Genomic DNA, 14255 nt, shown 5'->3' with positions numbered 1-14255 from the left:
TACATGACTGTAAGGTATTATTTCTTACAGACATATTTGTTCACACATGGGATTTAGGTACTTTCATGGGTAACAGATTTGGCAGGTCTCAGCTGACAGAGCAGGAGCAATGTGCAGAGAGGAAATTTATCCTCTTAACAACTGAAAAACCAAGAGCTAAGAATTTAGACACATCAATGTTTTCATGCCCAGTTCAAGAATGAGTACAAATGCCAAATGGGGAAGTGATCCAAATGACCCTTGAGGTTTATTCTAACTTTAAGTATTTGTGGAAATGGGGAAATTAGAGTGGGATTAATATTCCTAGAGTACTTAACATCCATTCTCTAGAAGCTCATTAATCCCAGGTTATTAGAATAAAAGTAATTTCCCTTAATAGTTTCTAAGTTATTGGGAGAATTTACACACAGTAGATGTCACCTCGTAAGGAAACTACAGAGAAAGAAGCTGTGGACTCTGATTGTTCTGGAGACAATTCTTCACTTTTAGGAAGAGTTAAGGTGGTCAGCAGGCAAGGCTATGGAGCAGGCAGTTAGGTGGGAGCAGCAAAACCTACTATTGGGCGTGGCTAAATGGAAAGAGACATCTGAGCCCAAGTCCATGCGCAGCAAGTGTAAGTGCCACAGAGAAGCAGATACGGAAAAGTCCTTTTCTGGAGGAAACAGAGTACTCTGACTCTAGATCTTTACACATTTTTTTTTTCTGGAATCTGTAACTTCTAACACCATCATGAAATCTTAGAAGTCAGGTTTTCCTAGAGTGCTGTGTAGTCATTCATTTAAAAAAAAAGTAATCTGAACAAAAAAATCTACATGCAAGAAGAGATCATTTGCACTCAGTTCTGTTTTTATTATTATTGTTTCTTAACACAAAAAAAGATGAAGATTGCTGAATACAATTGTTTCCTTGTGCAAGCTACTTTTGCATTATGTCAAACAAATGTTTATAAAAGGGTCAGAAGCACAAACAAAATGAGTTTAGAAAAACAGATAAAGAGTTCGAAATGAGTATGTCGTTGCTGATAGTGGCAATTCTAGTGGAACAAAGACAGGCTGTGGCACTGGAAAGCTGAGGGCACAGCGGGGAAGGAGGTCGCCTGGAAAAAGAGGCCTGGATTTGGGGTTTACTGAACTCCTAAAGGTGAGGATTAATAAATAGAGCCAAAGACTTGGAGCAATCATGAACTATCTAGAAACTTAAATGATTCCTCCCTCCTTTTAATCCTGTGTTAGGCTTCTCAAGAAATACTTCCTTCTTGATGCAACCTCTGCGGTAAATGGGAAATTGTACTGCATATTCAAAACAACTTCAGTTTCTTTTGAACGACAACACTGGAGAAGAAAGAGAATGCACTTTTAGAATACCAGAGTGTTTGGCCCTTTCAATTCTGCCAGATACAGGAAAGTTCCATGAGACAGGAAACGTTTTCCTCTTGGGTTTAAACCTGTAATAAAATGTTGCCAACAGGCTAATTATACATGCTTTATATATTTCGTGCATATGTGCTCCTCTCTAAACCAATTTAATTCCCATTAATGCTAATCTTGTTATTGCCCACTCGGAGAGGAAAGGAATCCTTTTAATAAACAACTGACTTATTTGAGATATATCAATGGGGGATGGGCAGAAACAGATGGGAGAGGAGGAAAAAAAACCACCATTTTTATCCACCTGCAATTCTGAGACTATTTTCCAAATATTAATGAGTATTAGGTTAGACTAGGTATGAATAGGAAGTGGGGAAAAATAAAGTGTCAAAGTCGACAGTCCTCCACCCATGAAAAATAAGGGCATGGTAGCAGAGGCTTATTGATGCATCTTTAGTGCCAGCTCCAAGGTTAGGAATGAGATATCACCAACAGAAGCAGATTTTCTCTGTTAAGATAAGGGATAAATAAAAAGGAGATTCATACTTGTAAGCTCTTACAGAAATGGCTTTTTCTTAATTAAAAAAATAGGACGGACAGGTCAAAAGAACAAATAGGTAAGTTGTGCTCCTACCACACCTTGTCATGTTGCCAGCATGACTGTCCCCCTTGTTCTCGATACAAGAATCCAGTAATTTCTCTCAGCTTCATTCAAACCGAGATTGGCTCTTAACAGAATGCGTGCCCAGGTCTGATGTTCTCCTGGAGTGAACTGTGGTGTGACCGAGGGCCGAGGGCTGGCCAGGTGCTGAGAAAGCCAGAGGAAACCCTCTCCGTCCCATCGAGCCCGTGTCCAACCTGGCTAACCGATTTTAAAGGTACAGATGTTTATTTCCAATTCTCCTGGGAAAAGTGGCATGTAATAAAGAACAAGTGAAAGAAGGGTTGTCCAGGAGTCACCATCTGGCCCTAAGATAAGTTATTTAACCTCCCTGAGACTCAAGTTTCCTTATCTGTAAAATGGGGATAATGATCTCTAGGTACCATGTTCTTGTACCGCACAGTAGTATAAGGATCAAAAAATGTTTTATTTTAAAAACACCGTGATAACTGAAGTGGTGTAAAACCATACAGTATTATCAGTTGGGAAATACTTTTAGGAAAAGTGGCACAGGAGAAAAAAATAACTTAAAGGGTGAAATACACAAGGCTAGGGATCAATTTTGTCTGGGCCTTGTAAGCCAGAGAGAGAGACTGATTTCCCCTCAGAGTTCTCTTAAAAGTTTTAATGGCAACTGATGCTCTTACTTTATAATTATGCATATAAAACAAAATAAAAATTAAAGATGGAAAGTATTTAGATGAGTAAAGTTTTCCATTTTTTGTTTATCCAAATGTTTGGTGTAAGTTAAACACATGAAGATGGGGTCAGAGGTGAGGACAATCTTAACAGTCATTGAAAAAACTACTGCAAGAAATATTTTCAGCACAAATATTAAACTGCCTTTTCTCTACCGATTGGTAAAAAAATATATTATATTTGATTCTTTTTTTTCTTTTTAAATTACATGGTTAACCATCCCAGCCGAAGTCGTGCCCGGTCATCTGGTAGAACTTGCGGTTGAAGGGCCGGTAGAACTCGCGCAGCCGCCGCACCACCTCGGGGTCGATGTCGGGGTGGGTCCGGCCCTTGGTCTTGCCCAGGCAGTGGGGCTTGCTGCTGCCCTCGGCCTTCTTCAGGCAGGGGAAGCCCTTGGTCTTGTTGAAGTAGAAGTGCTTGTCGGTGATGATCCTCTTGAGGCCCAGGAAGTCCTGCACGCGGCCCAGCTCGCCGGCCGGGTCGCTGATGAGCCGCTCGCCGCTCACGAAGAGCATCTGGCCGAGCGGGAAGTGGCGCAGCCAGTGCTCCAGGTGCTTGGCGTAGATGCCGATCTGGATGGCGCTCCACGACGTGTCGATGAGGCCCGTGCTCCTGTTTTTGAACGTCAAGCTCTCGAAGGTGGGGATGTCGGGCCGCTTGGAGAGCGTCTGCGTGTAGTCCGAGATGGCCCTGGTCACCGGGTCGCGCACCACCACGATGAGCTTGGTGTCCTTGGACATGGCCGAGATGCGCGCGGGGGCCTCGCGGGTCACGAAGTAGCTGGGCGTCTTCTCCATGGTGATCTGCCCGTCCAGGGTTCTGGGCATCAGGTCCCTGAGGAAAGAAAAAGGCACGTGAGCCTGAAACAAAGCGATTGGCCCTGGTTTGCACAGAGAGCTCATTCCAAGGGGAGGGGGTGAGTATATACTCAGAGCCGGACTGCGACCCGATCCCAGCTCTCCCACCTGCTAGATGTGTGACTGCGGTACCTCAGGTGCCTGTGTATTTAATGGGAAATAATAATAATGATAATAAATAATGATAATAATCTCAGATGATTATTGTGATGATTAAATGAGTTAATGTATCTCAATAGCTTAGAAAAACGCCTGACACAGAATAAATGCTGTCTAATTTTTATTTTTTATTATTACCAAACCACAATGCTGTAGAAAATAAGCTTGATCAAATTCTTTATGTGAATTAGAATATTGTAATAAACACAATCACACTGCTATGAGATGGTAATAAAATACCCTGAATACTTTCTGTAATTTTCTTAAAAACAAAGCAATTATCCTATATAACAAAAGGCTAATATGCAAATAGACCGAATAGTGGAAAAACAGGAACCGGCCGCTATGATGTGTGCTGGCCACCAGGGGGCATGCGCAGAATATGGAGGGTGTCAGCCATGATGGGACAGTGGAGCAGGTGAGTGGGGGCAGCAGACCAAGGTGGGTACCAGTAGCTGTCATCAGGGCAAACCTCTGGTGGTTACTGAAAATTCTTTACTCCCGTGAGCTGCGGTCCTGCCCAGTGCTTGCACCTGCTGCTGGTGCAGGAGCCGCCACTTGCACCCACTGCTGGTGCTGGCCCCAATTGCTTCGTGCTGTCAGTGGGTACAAGCGGGGCTGGCACGATCAGCACCTGGGAGCAGCAGCAGTGGGAGCGAAGCTGCTGGCAGACAGAGGACTGGGCTGCGTTGGGAGGAGCAGGGTGGGGGCACGAAAGATGGTCCGAGACCCACCCCTGTGCCTACCGCAACCTTGTGGCCCACAGTTCCTTTTAAGGTGTATGAATTTGTGCACTGGGCCCCTAGTATTTAATGTCATACCATAGCATATTACACAAAGTACTTCTCTATAATTCTGGAATTTTCTTATAACAAACAAGACATTAAATAATCCATCTTTTATCTAATAATTTGAAATGTCATTATTACAATATTCTAAATATCTTGCTTCCTCTCTTCATTGGCCCAATTATAGGGTTATTATCACATTAGAGTACATTTTTATGTACATCAAAATAAATTCAGACTCTATTCAAAACGTTCTTGGTGAGTCTTGTCTGTCTATTCTTCCTGATGAATGTTAGAATCACTTTGAGACACACACACAAATCCCACTGGAATATTTTGATTTTTTTTTTTTTTTTTTTTTTTTTAGAGAGAGGAAGGGGCTATGTGCCCTGACAGGGAGTCAAATCCACCACTTCTTGGGTGAACTGGACGACTGGACGACACTCCAGCCAACTGAGCCACCCAGCCAGAGCCCAGGGGACTCTCCGTAGAGTGGATATTGCCACCCTGTTCAAGCATGCTTTCCTCCTGAGAATGGGTGAGTCTCAGGGCCAGTCAAACTTATGAGCCAGACAGAGAAACCCTATTTATTCTCCAATTTAAGTGTACTGTCATTAAATCCACTATTTATTAGAAAAATACATATTAAATATGTATATGTTAAGGCAGTGTTTTTCCAGTTTCAAGTTTTATAAGAAATAGATGTTCCTCAAATCAATATTAAAATAACTGTATTTTGGGAGATTTACAATGGCTGAATGTGTTTTGTCCTTTTATTCATCAACTAGAGGCCTGGTGTACAAAATCTGTGCACGGGGACAGGGGCTTCCTCAGCCTGGCCTGTACCATCTCACAATCCAGGACATCCCTCTCGCAATCTGGGACTACTGGCTCCTAACCGCTTGCCTGCCTGCCTGCGTGATCACCCCTAACTGCCTCTGCCTTGGCCCCCGCAACCAGGACCCAGGCTTCCCTCTTCCTGCCGACTGCAGGCACCTGGGACCCCCGGGCGGCACTGCCTGGGCCCCAGCTTTGTCAAGAAGGATGTTCAGAATGACGTCTGGAAGATGTCCAGTCTATCTGGTCTAATTAGCATATTACCCTTTTATTAGCATAGATAAGAAAAATCAAACTTATAAATATCCTTATATTGGCTGTATTAATCTTTTAATAGACTCCTGCATTTGAACCCTCTTTACTTTGTTTTGGATTTTTCATCTATATTCATTAATGAGATGTTTCTGCAGTTTTTCCTTTGATTAATAGCTTAATGAATTGTTAAAATATGAATTATTCTACAAACAAAATGAGTCCAGAAAAGTTTCATCTTATTTATTATATATCCTAGAAAACTTTAAGTAGCAAAATAATTTTCTAGTCTTTCAAAATTTGATGGGTGTCACATACACAGCCATCTAATCCTGGCACTTCTAGTGTGAGGGTAGCAAAGGAACTAGAGTCTTCAAATCTCTTTTCAGTTTCTTCCCTTGTTACTGGTTTGTTTGTTTGTTTTTGTAATACTCTGCCTCATATTGTGTAAATTTTAGCAATAAATATTTTCCTAAAAATCACCCTGTTGAAGAGTTGATTTAGCATTTTCTGCCTATCTTTCCGCTTTCTCTATTAGACTATCTTCTTTAATTGGCTGATTTCCCTTTTAGCTCTTTAATACCCCTCTATACTTTTTCTAGTTATGCTTTGTTATCCTTCTAGTTTATGTAACTGAGTGCTTGGTTCATTTATTTTCAATCTCCCTTCTCAATTAATAATAGCATTTTGATGATACTAATTTCCCTTTAAGTACAGACTTAGTCAAATTCCACAAGTTGTAGTTTTTTTGTTTGTTTGTTTGTTTTTATAATCCTCACTCAAGGATATTTTTTCCAGATTTTTAGAGAGAGTGGAAAGGAGGGGGAGAGACAGAGAAACATCAATGTGAAAGAGACACATCAATTGGTTGACTCCCACACATGCCCCCACCAGGGCCAGGGATTGAGCCTACAACCCAGGTATGTGCACTTGACCAGAATCTAACCCTGGACCCTTCAGTCCAAGGGCCACTGTTCCGGGTAGGGCAAATACCACAAGTTTTAATATGTATAGTCGTAATTTTCATAACTTCATGATTACTTAGGAATCGCATTTTGCATTTGCATTTGTTATTTCCATTATGGTCCAGGCATTATCTAGGATTGATTCTTTATTTTTATTTTTAACTCTAATGGTTGATTTGATGTTGTCTTTTTTTTTTTGTGTGTGTGTGTGTGTGTGTGTGTGGTAATTTTATTAATTTCTACTTTGCCTTTGTAAGAAAAGAATGTACTTGTGATATGTAAGTTTGCTTTTGTTGACTTCCTATAATTTTTCTCACCTCTACTATTCCCTAGCTTTATATTGTGAAAAATTTCAAAGATACACAAAAATACAAAGAACTGTAACATAAATCTCAGTGCCCTACATTCAGTTTTAAGAAGTGATCGCTAGTGGCCAGTTTGATTTCATTCATAACTTTCCATTCCTACTTTCCTAAGACCCCAAGTGGATTCCCTGGAAGCCTAGCTGAGAGATCATGATTGGTTCTTAGACAGTGCATTGAACTGGCACATCTTAGACATTGCATTGGGTCTGGCACAGGTTCTCCAACCTCGTGGCAATCTAGTGGCCTGACAGTGCCTCCGTTGAATGATGCAGGTTTCCCCCATTTTTGCTTTCTTTGATATTGCAATCAGGTTATCTTTAATTTTTTTTTGAAAGGGAAAATGATAATTAGATGTCTGATAGCTTTTTTTGGTTTGTTTTTAAGAAATCTGCAATTCCCTTTTCAAATGAACTTTTAATGTGCCATAGTCTCCATTTCTTACCTATCCTAAGATCTGGGTAATGGTAACCAAATAGTGCACAGGGAGCTGCAGGCTGCCACTCCTCCCTGAGCTACGCCAGTGCCACTGGGAGACCCTTTCACAGATTTTGTCACTGCACACCTCCCTTCATTGGACTCAAGAAATTGGCTAGGCCAACCCACTCTGGAAGCTTAGGTTACACTTTCATCAGATGAGGCAGGAGATCTATCCAGAAATTGTGGGAATATCTCAGTTAAGGAAATTTGATCAGATGTGTGAAAAAGTTTGGGATGTAAAAGCAAACATCAAATATCACTAAAGTGATAACGATTAAAAAAAAAAAACACGTTGATTTAAAAAAAAAAAAAAAAAAGCAGCATTTTTGCCTCCTTTCCTGGAATCTCTGACTTTTAACTATTCGACCTCCTATTTTGGCCTGTGAAATAGAGATAACATCCTTCACTCCGGAGCTACTGGCTGGCGGTCTCAGCTTTCCTTCCCTGAGTCGCAGCAGGAGGCCGGTCCCCAGCAGCCCTTAAAGGCAGCAGAGATTAAAGCTGCAGATTGGGCTGGGCCAGAGGAAATACTACTACTATCTCTGAAAAAAGAAACCATATTTTAAGTTATCTCAACAGAGTAGGGGAAATGCTATCCCAAAGAGGGGGGGTTAGAAGAGGAAAAGCTAAAATAGAATTTCAGAAGAAAAACACATTAATTACTGTCATCCACAGAATGAGAAAAGTCGCTGGGTTAGCATGGGGTGGGGTGGGAGTCCAGGTTAATTATAAACTGACTGCAAGCTACTTTTTCCAAAAAGGATGAAGTGATAGTCTAAATAGATCCTTAATTGAGCGTACAGTGTAGAGAATGGTTGCTTTGTAAAAGGACTCAGGACAGTTTTCTTAAACCAACAATGTCCCTTTTAATTTCCTCATTCATTTTCTTATTGCAATTTGAATTTTAGTGTTCAGAAGAGGGCTTGTCTCTCACATAAGATGAAATGCACGTGTGCTTTGGAGTACCATATCTCAAAGTGTTTGGAAGGAATGGAACTGTCTTTCCCTACCCGAGTGAAGTATGTGCTGTGGCCGGCTCGATACCAGGGTGTGGCCGAGACAGGCAGTGAATGAACCAGCCCCTCCATGATGAGAGCTTTGTAGAACTATGCGGTAGGCTGTGGGGCAGAAAGGTCTGTTCAGCTGAAGACAGAAAACATTGGGGTGGGAATGAGAAATTCAACTGGATGATGGCAAGGATAGACCCCAGGAGGCCTTAGCTTCTAGGCCAAGCATGTCAAACTTGCGGCCCTCGGGCCACATGCCTCGCTTATTTGGCCCGTGTTAGCCTTTGAGTTTGACATGCTTGGTGTAGGCTATTCCAATTTTCCCTCTATATAACAAAAGGGATTTGAAGACATTTATAATAAGTATGGCGATGCATAAATGGGGAGAAACCAAAATTACAAAGAAAACTAGTGAAGCTTATTTGTTTTCTCCTGAAGAAGACAAGGATACAAAGGGATTTCACAAGCAAATTAAGGATTACTACAAGGTGGGCGGCGCACGTTTGCTCTTTGTCCCTAAACCACATGAGAATCGACAATAACCAAAAGGTAGAAGCTACGCAAGTGTCCACATGTGGATGAACGGATAAGTAAACTGTGGTGTGCATACACAGTGGGATAGCACTTGGCACGTGCTACGACATGGGTGAGCCTTCAAGAGGCCATGCTAACTGAAACAAGACAACCACAGAGAGACACGGACGTGAGGAACTAGAGGAGCCAAATCCACACCCACAGAAAGTAGGAAGGCAGCTTCAGGGCCTGTGGGGAGGGAATCAGCAGTTGCTTACTGAGTACAGAGTTTTAGTTCTTTGAGTTGAAAGAGTTCTGGAGAGTGATTGCTTAACACTGCACTGTACCCTTAAAAATAGTTAAGAGGGTAAATTTTAGGTTATGCCTATTTTACCATACTTTATTTAAAAAAGAACTCCCCAAGAAGTCAAGGACTCTAATTGTATCCATAGAACTTAATTAAACAAGGGCATTGTTTTGGCCTTGAAGATAATTAAACATTAGCACAAGGTACTCAAGGAGGCTGTGGTTTTGTTTTTCTCTTGCTGAACCAAAGGGGAATAGAAAAATTTATAAGATTTTTGTGGCACTATATGAAATTAGAAGATGAGGTCAGTGGCCTGTCTCTGCCCATTCCCAGTTGGGTGACCACGAGCTAGTCACTTAACCTCTTTAATCTCAGGTAACTCACCACACCAGAAGAATCAAGCCAAGGTTTGGGAAATCTGGGTTGGACACGGAGTGCTGGCACGGCCATTACTACAGGGATTATACCAAACACTGCTCTCCGGAAAGTGACATCTGCTGCTGTACAGAATCCCCAGCTCCCAGGGCCCAGAGGAGTGGGAGCCCGCCAGCATGGCCCTCGGACATCCACACACCTGCCCTTTGAGGCCTCCTATGTACAACATGCAGAAAGTGAAGACACCTGATTTGAGAGCCATGAGCTGGTGAAGCCAAGTTCTGTGGAAGGACACAGGCTGGCCTGTTGTGATGTGAGAGAGGTGAGCTCAGTTTTTAAGGGGAATCATTTTTTTCTCAGGAGGTGTAGTGCAGTTGTGCCAAGAGGGAAAGTGTTTGGTAACGCTTCCATCTGATTCCAGGCGCTGGACCACCAGTGTCCTGGGGATTTCATTTTGGGTAATATATCCTGGCAAGTAGTTTGCTTTTTTCTACTCAAGCCGCGCTGCTGATTGGACAGACCTGCCTCCAGGGCTATGCTCCATTGACAGTTATGGGGGCAGGGCCTCCTTTGGGACAAAATGGCCCACCACGTTAGCACTGTCTACACCACCACCCCCTGCATGGTCAGGGGAACCACCCCAGAGGCAGTCCTCAATGGCATTCAACAAATGTTCATTGTGCATATGTCACATCAGGAAAGTACCAAAAAGAAACCCACCTTATGTGCTTCCCCCTTATTTGTTTGTGCCATTTCCCCTAAATCCTCGCTGCCCTTCTATGGTCTTCTTGCTCCCCCACCATCCACTGGAACTGCTACTGGCTCTCTCTAGAGGCACTTCTTCCTAAAAACCATATCCTTCCCCATCATACTTTTAACAAATGGTGTTTGGTCAATTGGCTAATTACATAGAAAAATAAATCTTAATCTCTTACCATATGCAAAGATCAATTCCAAATGGCACGAAGATATAAATACAAATGGTAAAATTAAAAAAAAAAAGTTTGAAAGGAAATGAAGAGATATCTTATTAATTTTTAGTGGGGGTAAAGATTTCTAAAATTTCTTGAATGTATACTGAATGCAAAAGACAGTCTCCAAATGGTCAATACAACTATGAAAAGGTGCGGAACTGTATTAGCCCTCAGGGAAACCCAAATTCAAACACAATGAATGCATACGATGACAACCCCTCCTGAGAGGCTAATATAAAAACCACAGAGCAATCTGAGTGTGGGGAGGATGGGGAACAGCTGACTCTCCACTGGTAGGAGTGTAAACGACACGATGACTTTAGCAAACTGTTTGGCACTATCTACCAAAGCTGAACATATGCATGTACTGTGGCCCAGCAATTTCACTGCCTGAGAAATACTCATCACCACAACATGTTCACTAAGACACGTTCATGAATGTTCACAGTTAATCATGACAGCCCCAAATGCAAGCTAACCAAACATGAATATCCTTCTATTTGTATGATATATACATTTATGTTTATATATAAATGTATTTACGTTTATATTCAGAGTTGGCAGGAATGACTCAAATCTGTGAATTTCATACACCCAATGTTAGCAAACATAGCCAGTCACAAAAATGTATATACTGTGTGTTTTTCCTTATAAAAAGTTTAAAAACAAGCAAAAACTCACCAGAGTGTTTATGTCGGGACAGTGGACACCTGTGGAGGAGTTAGTGACTGGAGGGGACATTAAAGAGATCTGGAGAGATGGAAGTGTCCTTGGCCATGATCTGGGTGCTGGTTGCACAGTACACCCACCTTGTGAAAAGTCATTGAGCTATACAGAATTTGTATTCTTTTCTGAATTTTGTGATACTTCAACAAACATTTACAACAAATATAAAAAAATAAATGGACAACATTTTTATATCCTCCAAGAAAAACATTCATTTCAGAAAAGTGCATTTGCCAAACCAACTATATCTTCACTTTGTGGACTCTCAGATCATAAAGGAATGGCAGTTGAGCTCCCAGACTTAGGAGTCAGTGGACATCTCAGTGGCCACATCCCATTCGTCCCATTTAAGTTATCAGAACAGGAGCTGCTGAGCCTCTATCCCACTCATGGGCCACTGATTCTCATGGCGCCATAAGCACAGTGCTCACAGAATCATAGAGGAAGTGTCCTAGAGTGTGGACATGAGTACAGAGATAGCTGAAGAACATATTATATTTGCACAACAGTTTAGCAATTACTTTCTCACTTAATCTTTACACAGACATAGGAGGGATAAGGTTGATATGCTCTCCAAGTTTTCTGATGAGAAAGCTGAGATGTAGACAGGCTATGTGGCGTGGGCAAGTTCCCACAGTCTATGTATGGAAGGCAATGGCTGGTCTTCCCAAAGCCCAGGGCAAGGTTACTTCTATTGCAGTGGATAAGAGAAAGTCAGCAAAGAGGACAGGAAAATAACACGCAGAAGTTGGCTCAGAGCAAATTTGACAGATTGAGAATGTGAGAAAGTTATTCAGTGGGGAGCTGTGTAGGTCCTGAAAGACCCCTAATCGGAATTTAATACAGACGAAGGAATCTGATTGCTTGAACTGGAGGATTTTGTAAAATTAGAATGAGAAGATGACGGTGCATTTAACATCAGTGGTAAGTTCAATCCGAGGTGATGCATAAATAGAATGAGTAAGAACAGGCAGCAGGTAGTGAAATCCTTTAGGAAGCTCTTCCAGGATAACCCCGGCTTGGTAGCTAACAACCTGCATTAGAGGGATAAGGGTGGGAGATAGGGGTGGTGAGAGCATGGAAAGTACCGAAGGGAGAGCCGATGGGGCGCGGACAGCTGATTCATGGAGGGAACCAAGCAGAAGGAGATCCCAGCATTTTGAAGTGGAAAATGATGGCAATTGTAGTAAAACAAACAACAAAACAGTTACTGAAATAACTAAACAAGGAAAGAAACGTAAGTTTCTCTTTCAGGAGAGTCAAGACTCATTTTCAAACGTTAGGATTTCTGCCCAAGAATTCTAATGAAGACAAACATTATTGGTTTGATCCTAAAACATGGCACAGACAGACATCTCCATGAGGACAACAGTTTCACTGGAAGCTCAAATCTGGGAACAAGTGTGGGGATTCAGTCTGGATTCAGTCTTGATCGTTCCGTCGGGGTGATCTTAAACAAACCACTTTAGTTTGCTGGGCCTTGTTTTCTTCATTAGACGAATAAGACTATTGTCCCCCGTGTCTCCAAGGCCTTTCCACCCACTAATTAATTATTAATGTGTCAAATGGAAAGCTCCGCACAGCCTCACACTGCTCTGGGCCGAAGTGAGACTCCACCAATCAAAGAAATGATTTTGTGTAAATCATCAGACAAGGCAATTCTGCATCAACAGAATGGATTTCAAAATCACTGAGGTTTGAAAGAATGCAGCTCATACAGTGGCTGCCATGAGAAGGCACTGAGGTAGTTTAAATGTAGGCTCGCCTGGCATTTCCCTAGCATGTGGAGGGAAGGAAAGACCAGGCAGCCCACGAGTTGAGTGATCTCACTGCATCTGATAAGACAGTGACTAAGAAAACCCATCTCTTCCTCTGCTCCCTCTGTGCCTGAAACATCAAAGATGTTATAGCGAGAAGATGAAGTTCACGGATAAGACTAAGTTAAGAATAACAGATACAGGGCAGCCAAGAATTCAAGTTCGGTGCCTCAGACAGAACATGGTGAAGGCAGAGCAAATGAATACTTATTAAGCATTTATTATAGACAAAGATCTGATGCATTATCTCCTGCCTCTCACAATAAAAAGCTAGAATTATCAGAATTTCTCAGATGAGTAAGTAGGCTCAGAGAGGTCATGTGACTTGCCCAAGAAACACAGGGATGAGTGAAAGGGACAGCTCTAAAGCACATATCCTGTCAACCTTCCAGACACCTAGGAAACATCAGTGGCACTCTTCTGGTTGCTGCTATTGGCTGTCTTTGGCATTTTGTCAAAACATGTGAGTGTTGAAGGCAAACTTCACTGTTCACCTCAGAGGTCAAATCGCCCGCCTGGAACGCTGTGAGGAGGTAAAACCATCCCATGTTTTTTCAGCAGCTGCTTCTGCAGCAGAAGGATATGCCGCCAGGGAAGTCCCTGAGCTGTAACGCAGAGGCTATTCACCTTGAGGAACAAATAAATCTGGCCCGCGGACACATAACATTTTTCTAGTCTACACAACCAAACAGATCCATGTGTCTGCTTTTTGTGAAGCCTTTGGCAGCAGCAAATTCTAGGAAAACACGCTCTTTTCATGGCCATCGCGTGAAGGTCATTCCCGTGGGTCCCCAGTGGCATGAGGCTGGAGCGGAGGAAGCTGCTGCAAACCCCGGAGCTGTCAGCCCACGTGCCTCGGGCCAGGCCTGACCACATCAATATTCCTTTTCCTGCTGCTGCTAAGTGCAATCCCACTCAAAACGTGACTTGTCAAGCTGGAAAGGAGCCTCCTTCTAGTTGTTGTTTGACTTGGCTTCTGTGGAAGGAGAAGACTTATGTTGCTAAACCAGCTCCACACTGACTGAAGGAAGATGTGTAATTCTAGTCATCAAACCAGTGTCCAGATAAGTCACGCAGTAAACCTGACGGTTGGCACGCCTCCCAGTGCC

At 42.4% G+C, this 14255-nt stretch overlaps 1 protein-coding gene across 2 annotated transcripts in view; it reads right to left on the bottom strand.

Annotated features, from left to right (window-relative positions):
• Positions 1 to 837: 837 nt before the first annotated feature.
• The window catches only part of HS3ST3A1 (heparan sulfate-glucosamine 3-sulfotransferase 3A1), a gene marked incomplete at its 5' end in the record, with an annotated part of 97096 nt that continues 83678 nt past the window's right edge, over positions 838 to 14255 (bottom strand). For both annotated transcript variants that reach the window (XM_081109771.1, XM_081109772.1), the window contains one exon: positions 838 to 3561. In XM_081109771.1, coding sequence (XP_080965897.1) covers positions 2940 to 3561 — 622 coding nt within the window. In that variant the 3' untranslated portion in view covers positions 838 to 2939. The remainder of the gene's footprint in view (positions 3562 to 14255) is intronic.

Source organism: Myotis nattereri (assembly GCF_964212035.1).
Source record: "Myotis nattereri genome assembly, chromosome: 16".
Classification (NCBI taxonomy): Eukaryota; Metazoa; Chordata; class Mammalia; order Chiroptera; family Vespertilionidae; genus Myotis; species Myotis nattereri.
Note: the sequence above shows the minus strand (reverse complement) of the source record. Positions and strands in the feature narration are given on the sequence as shown.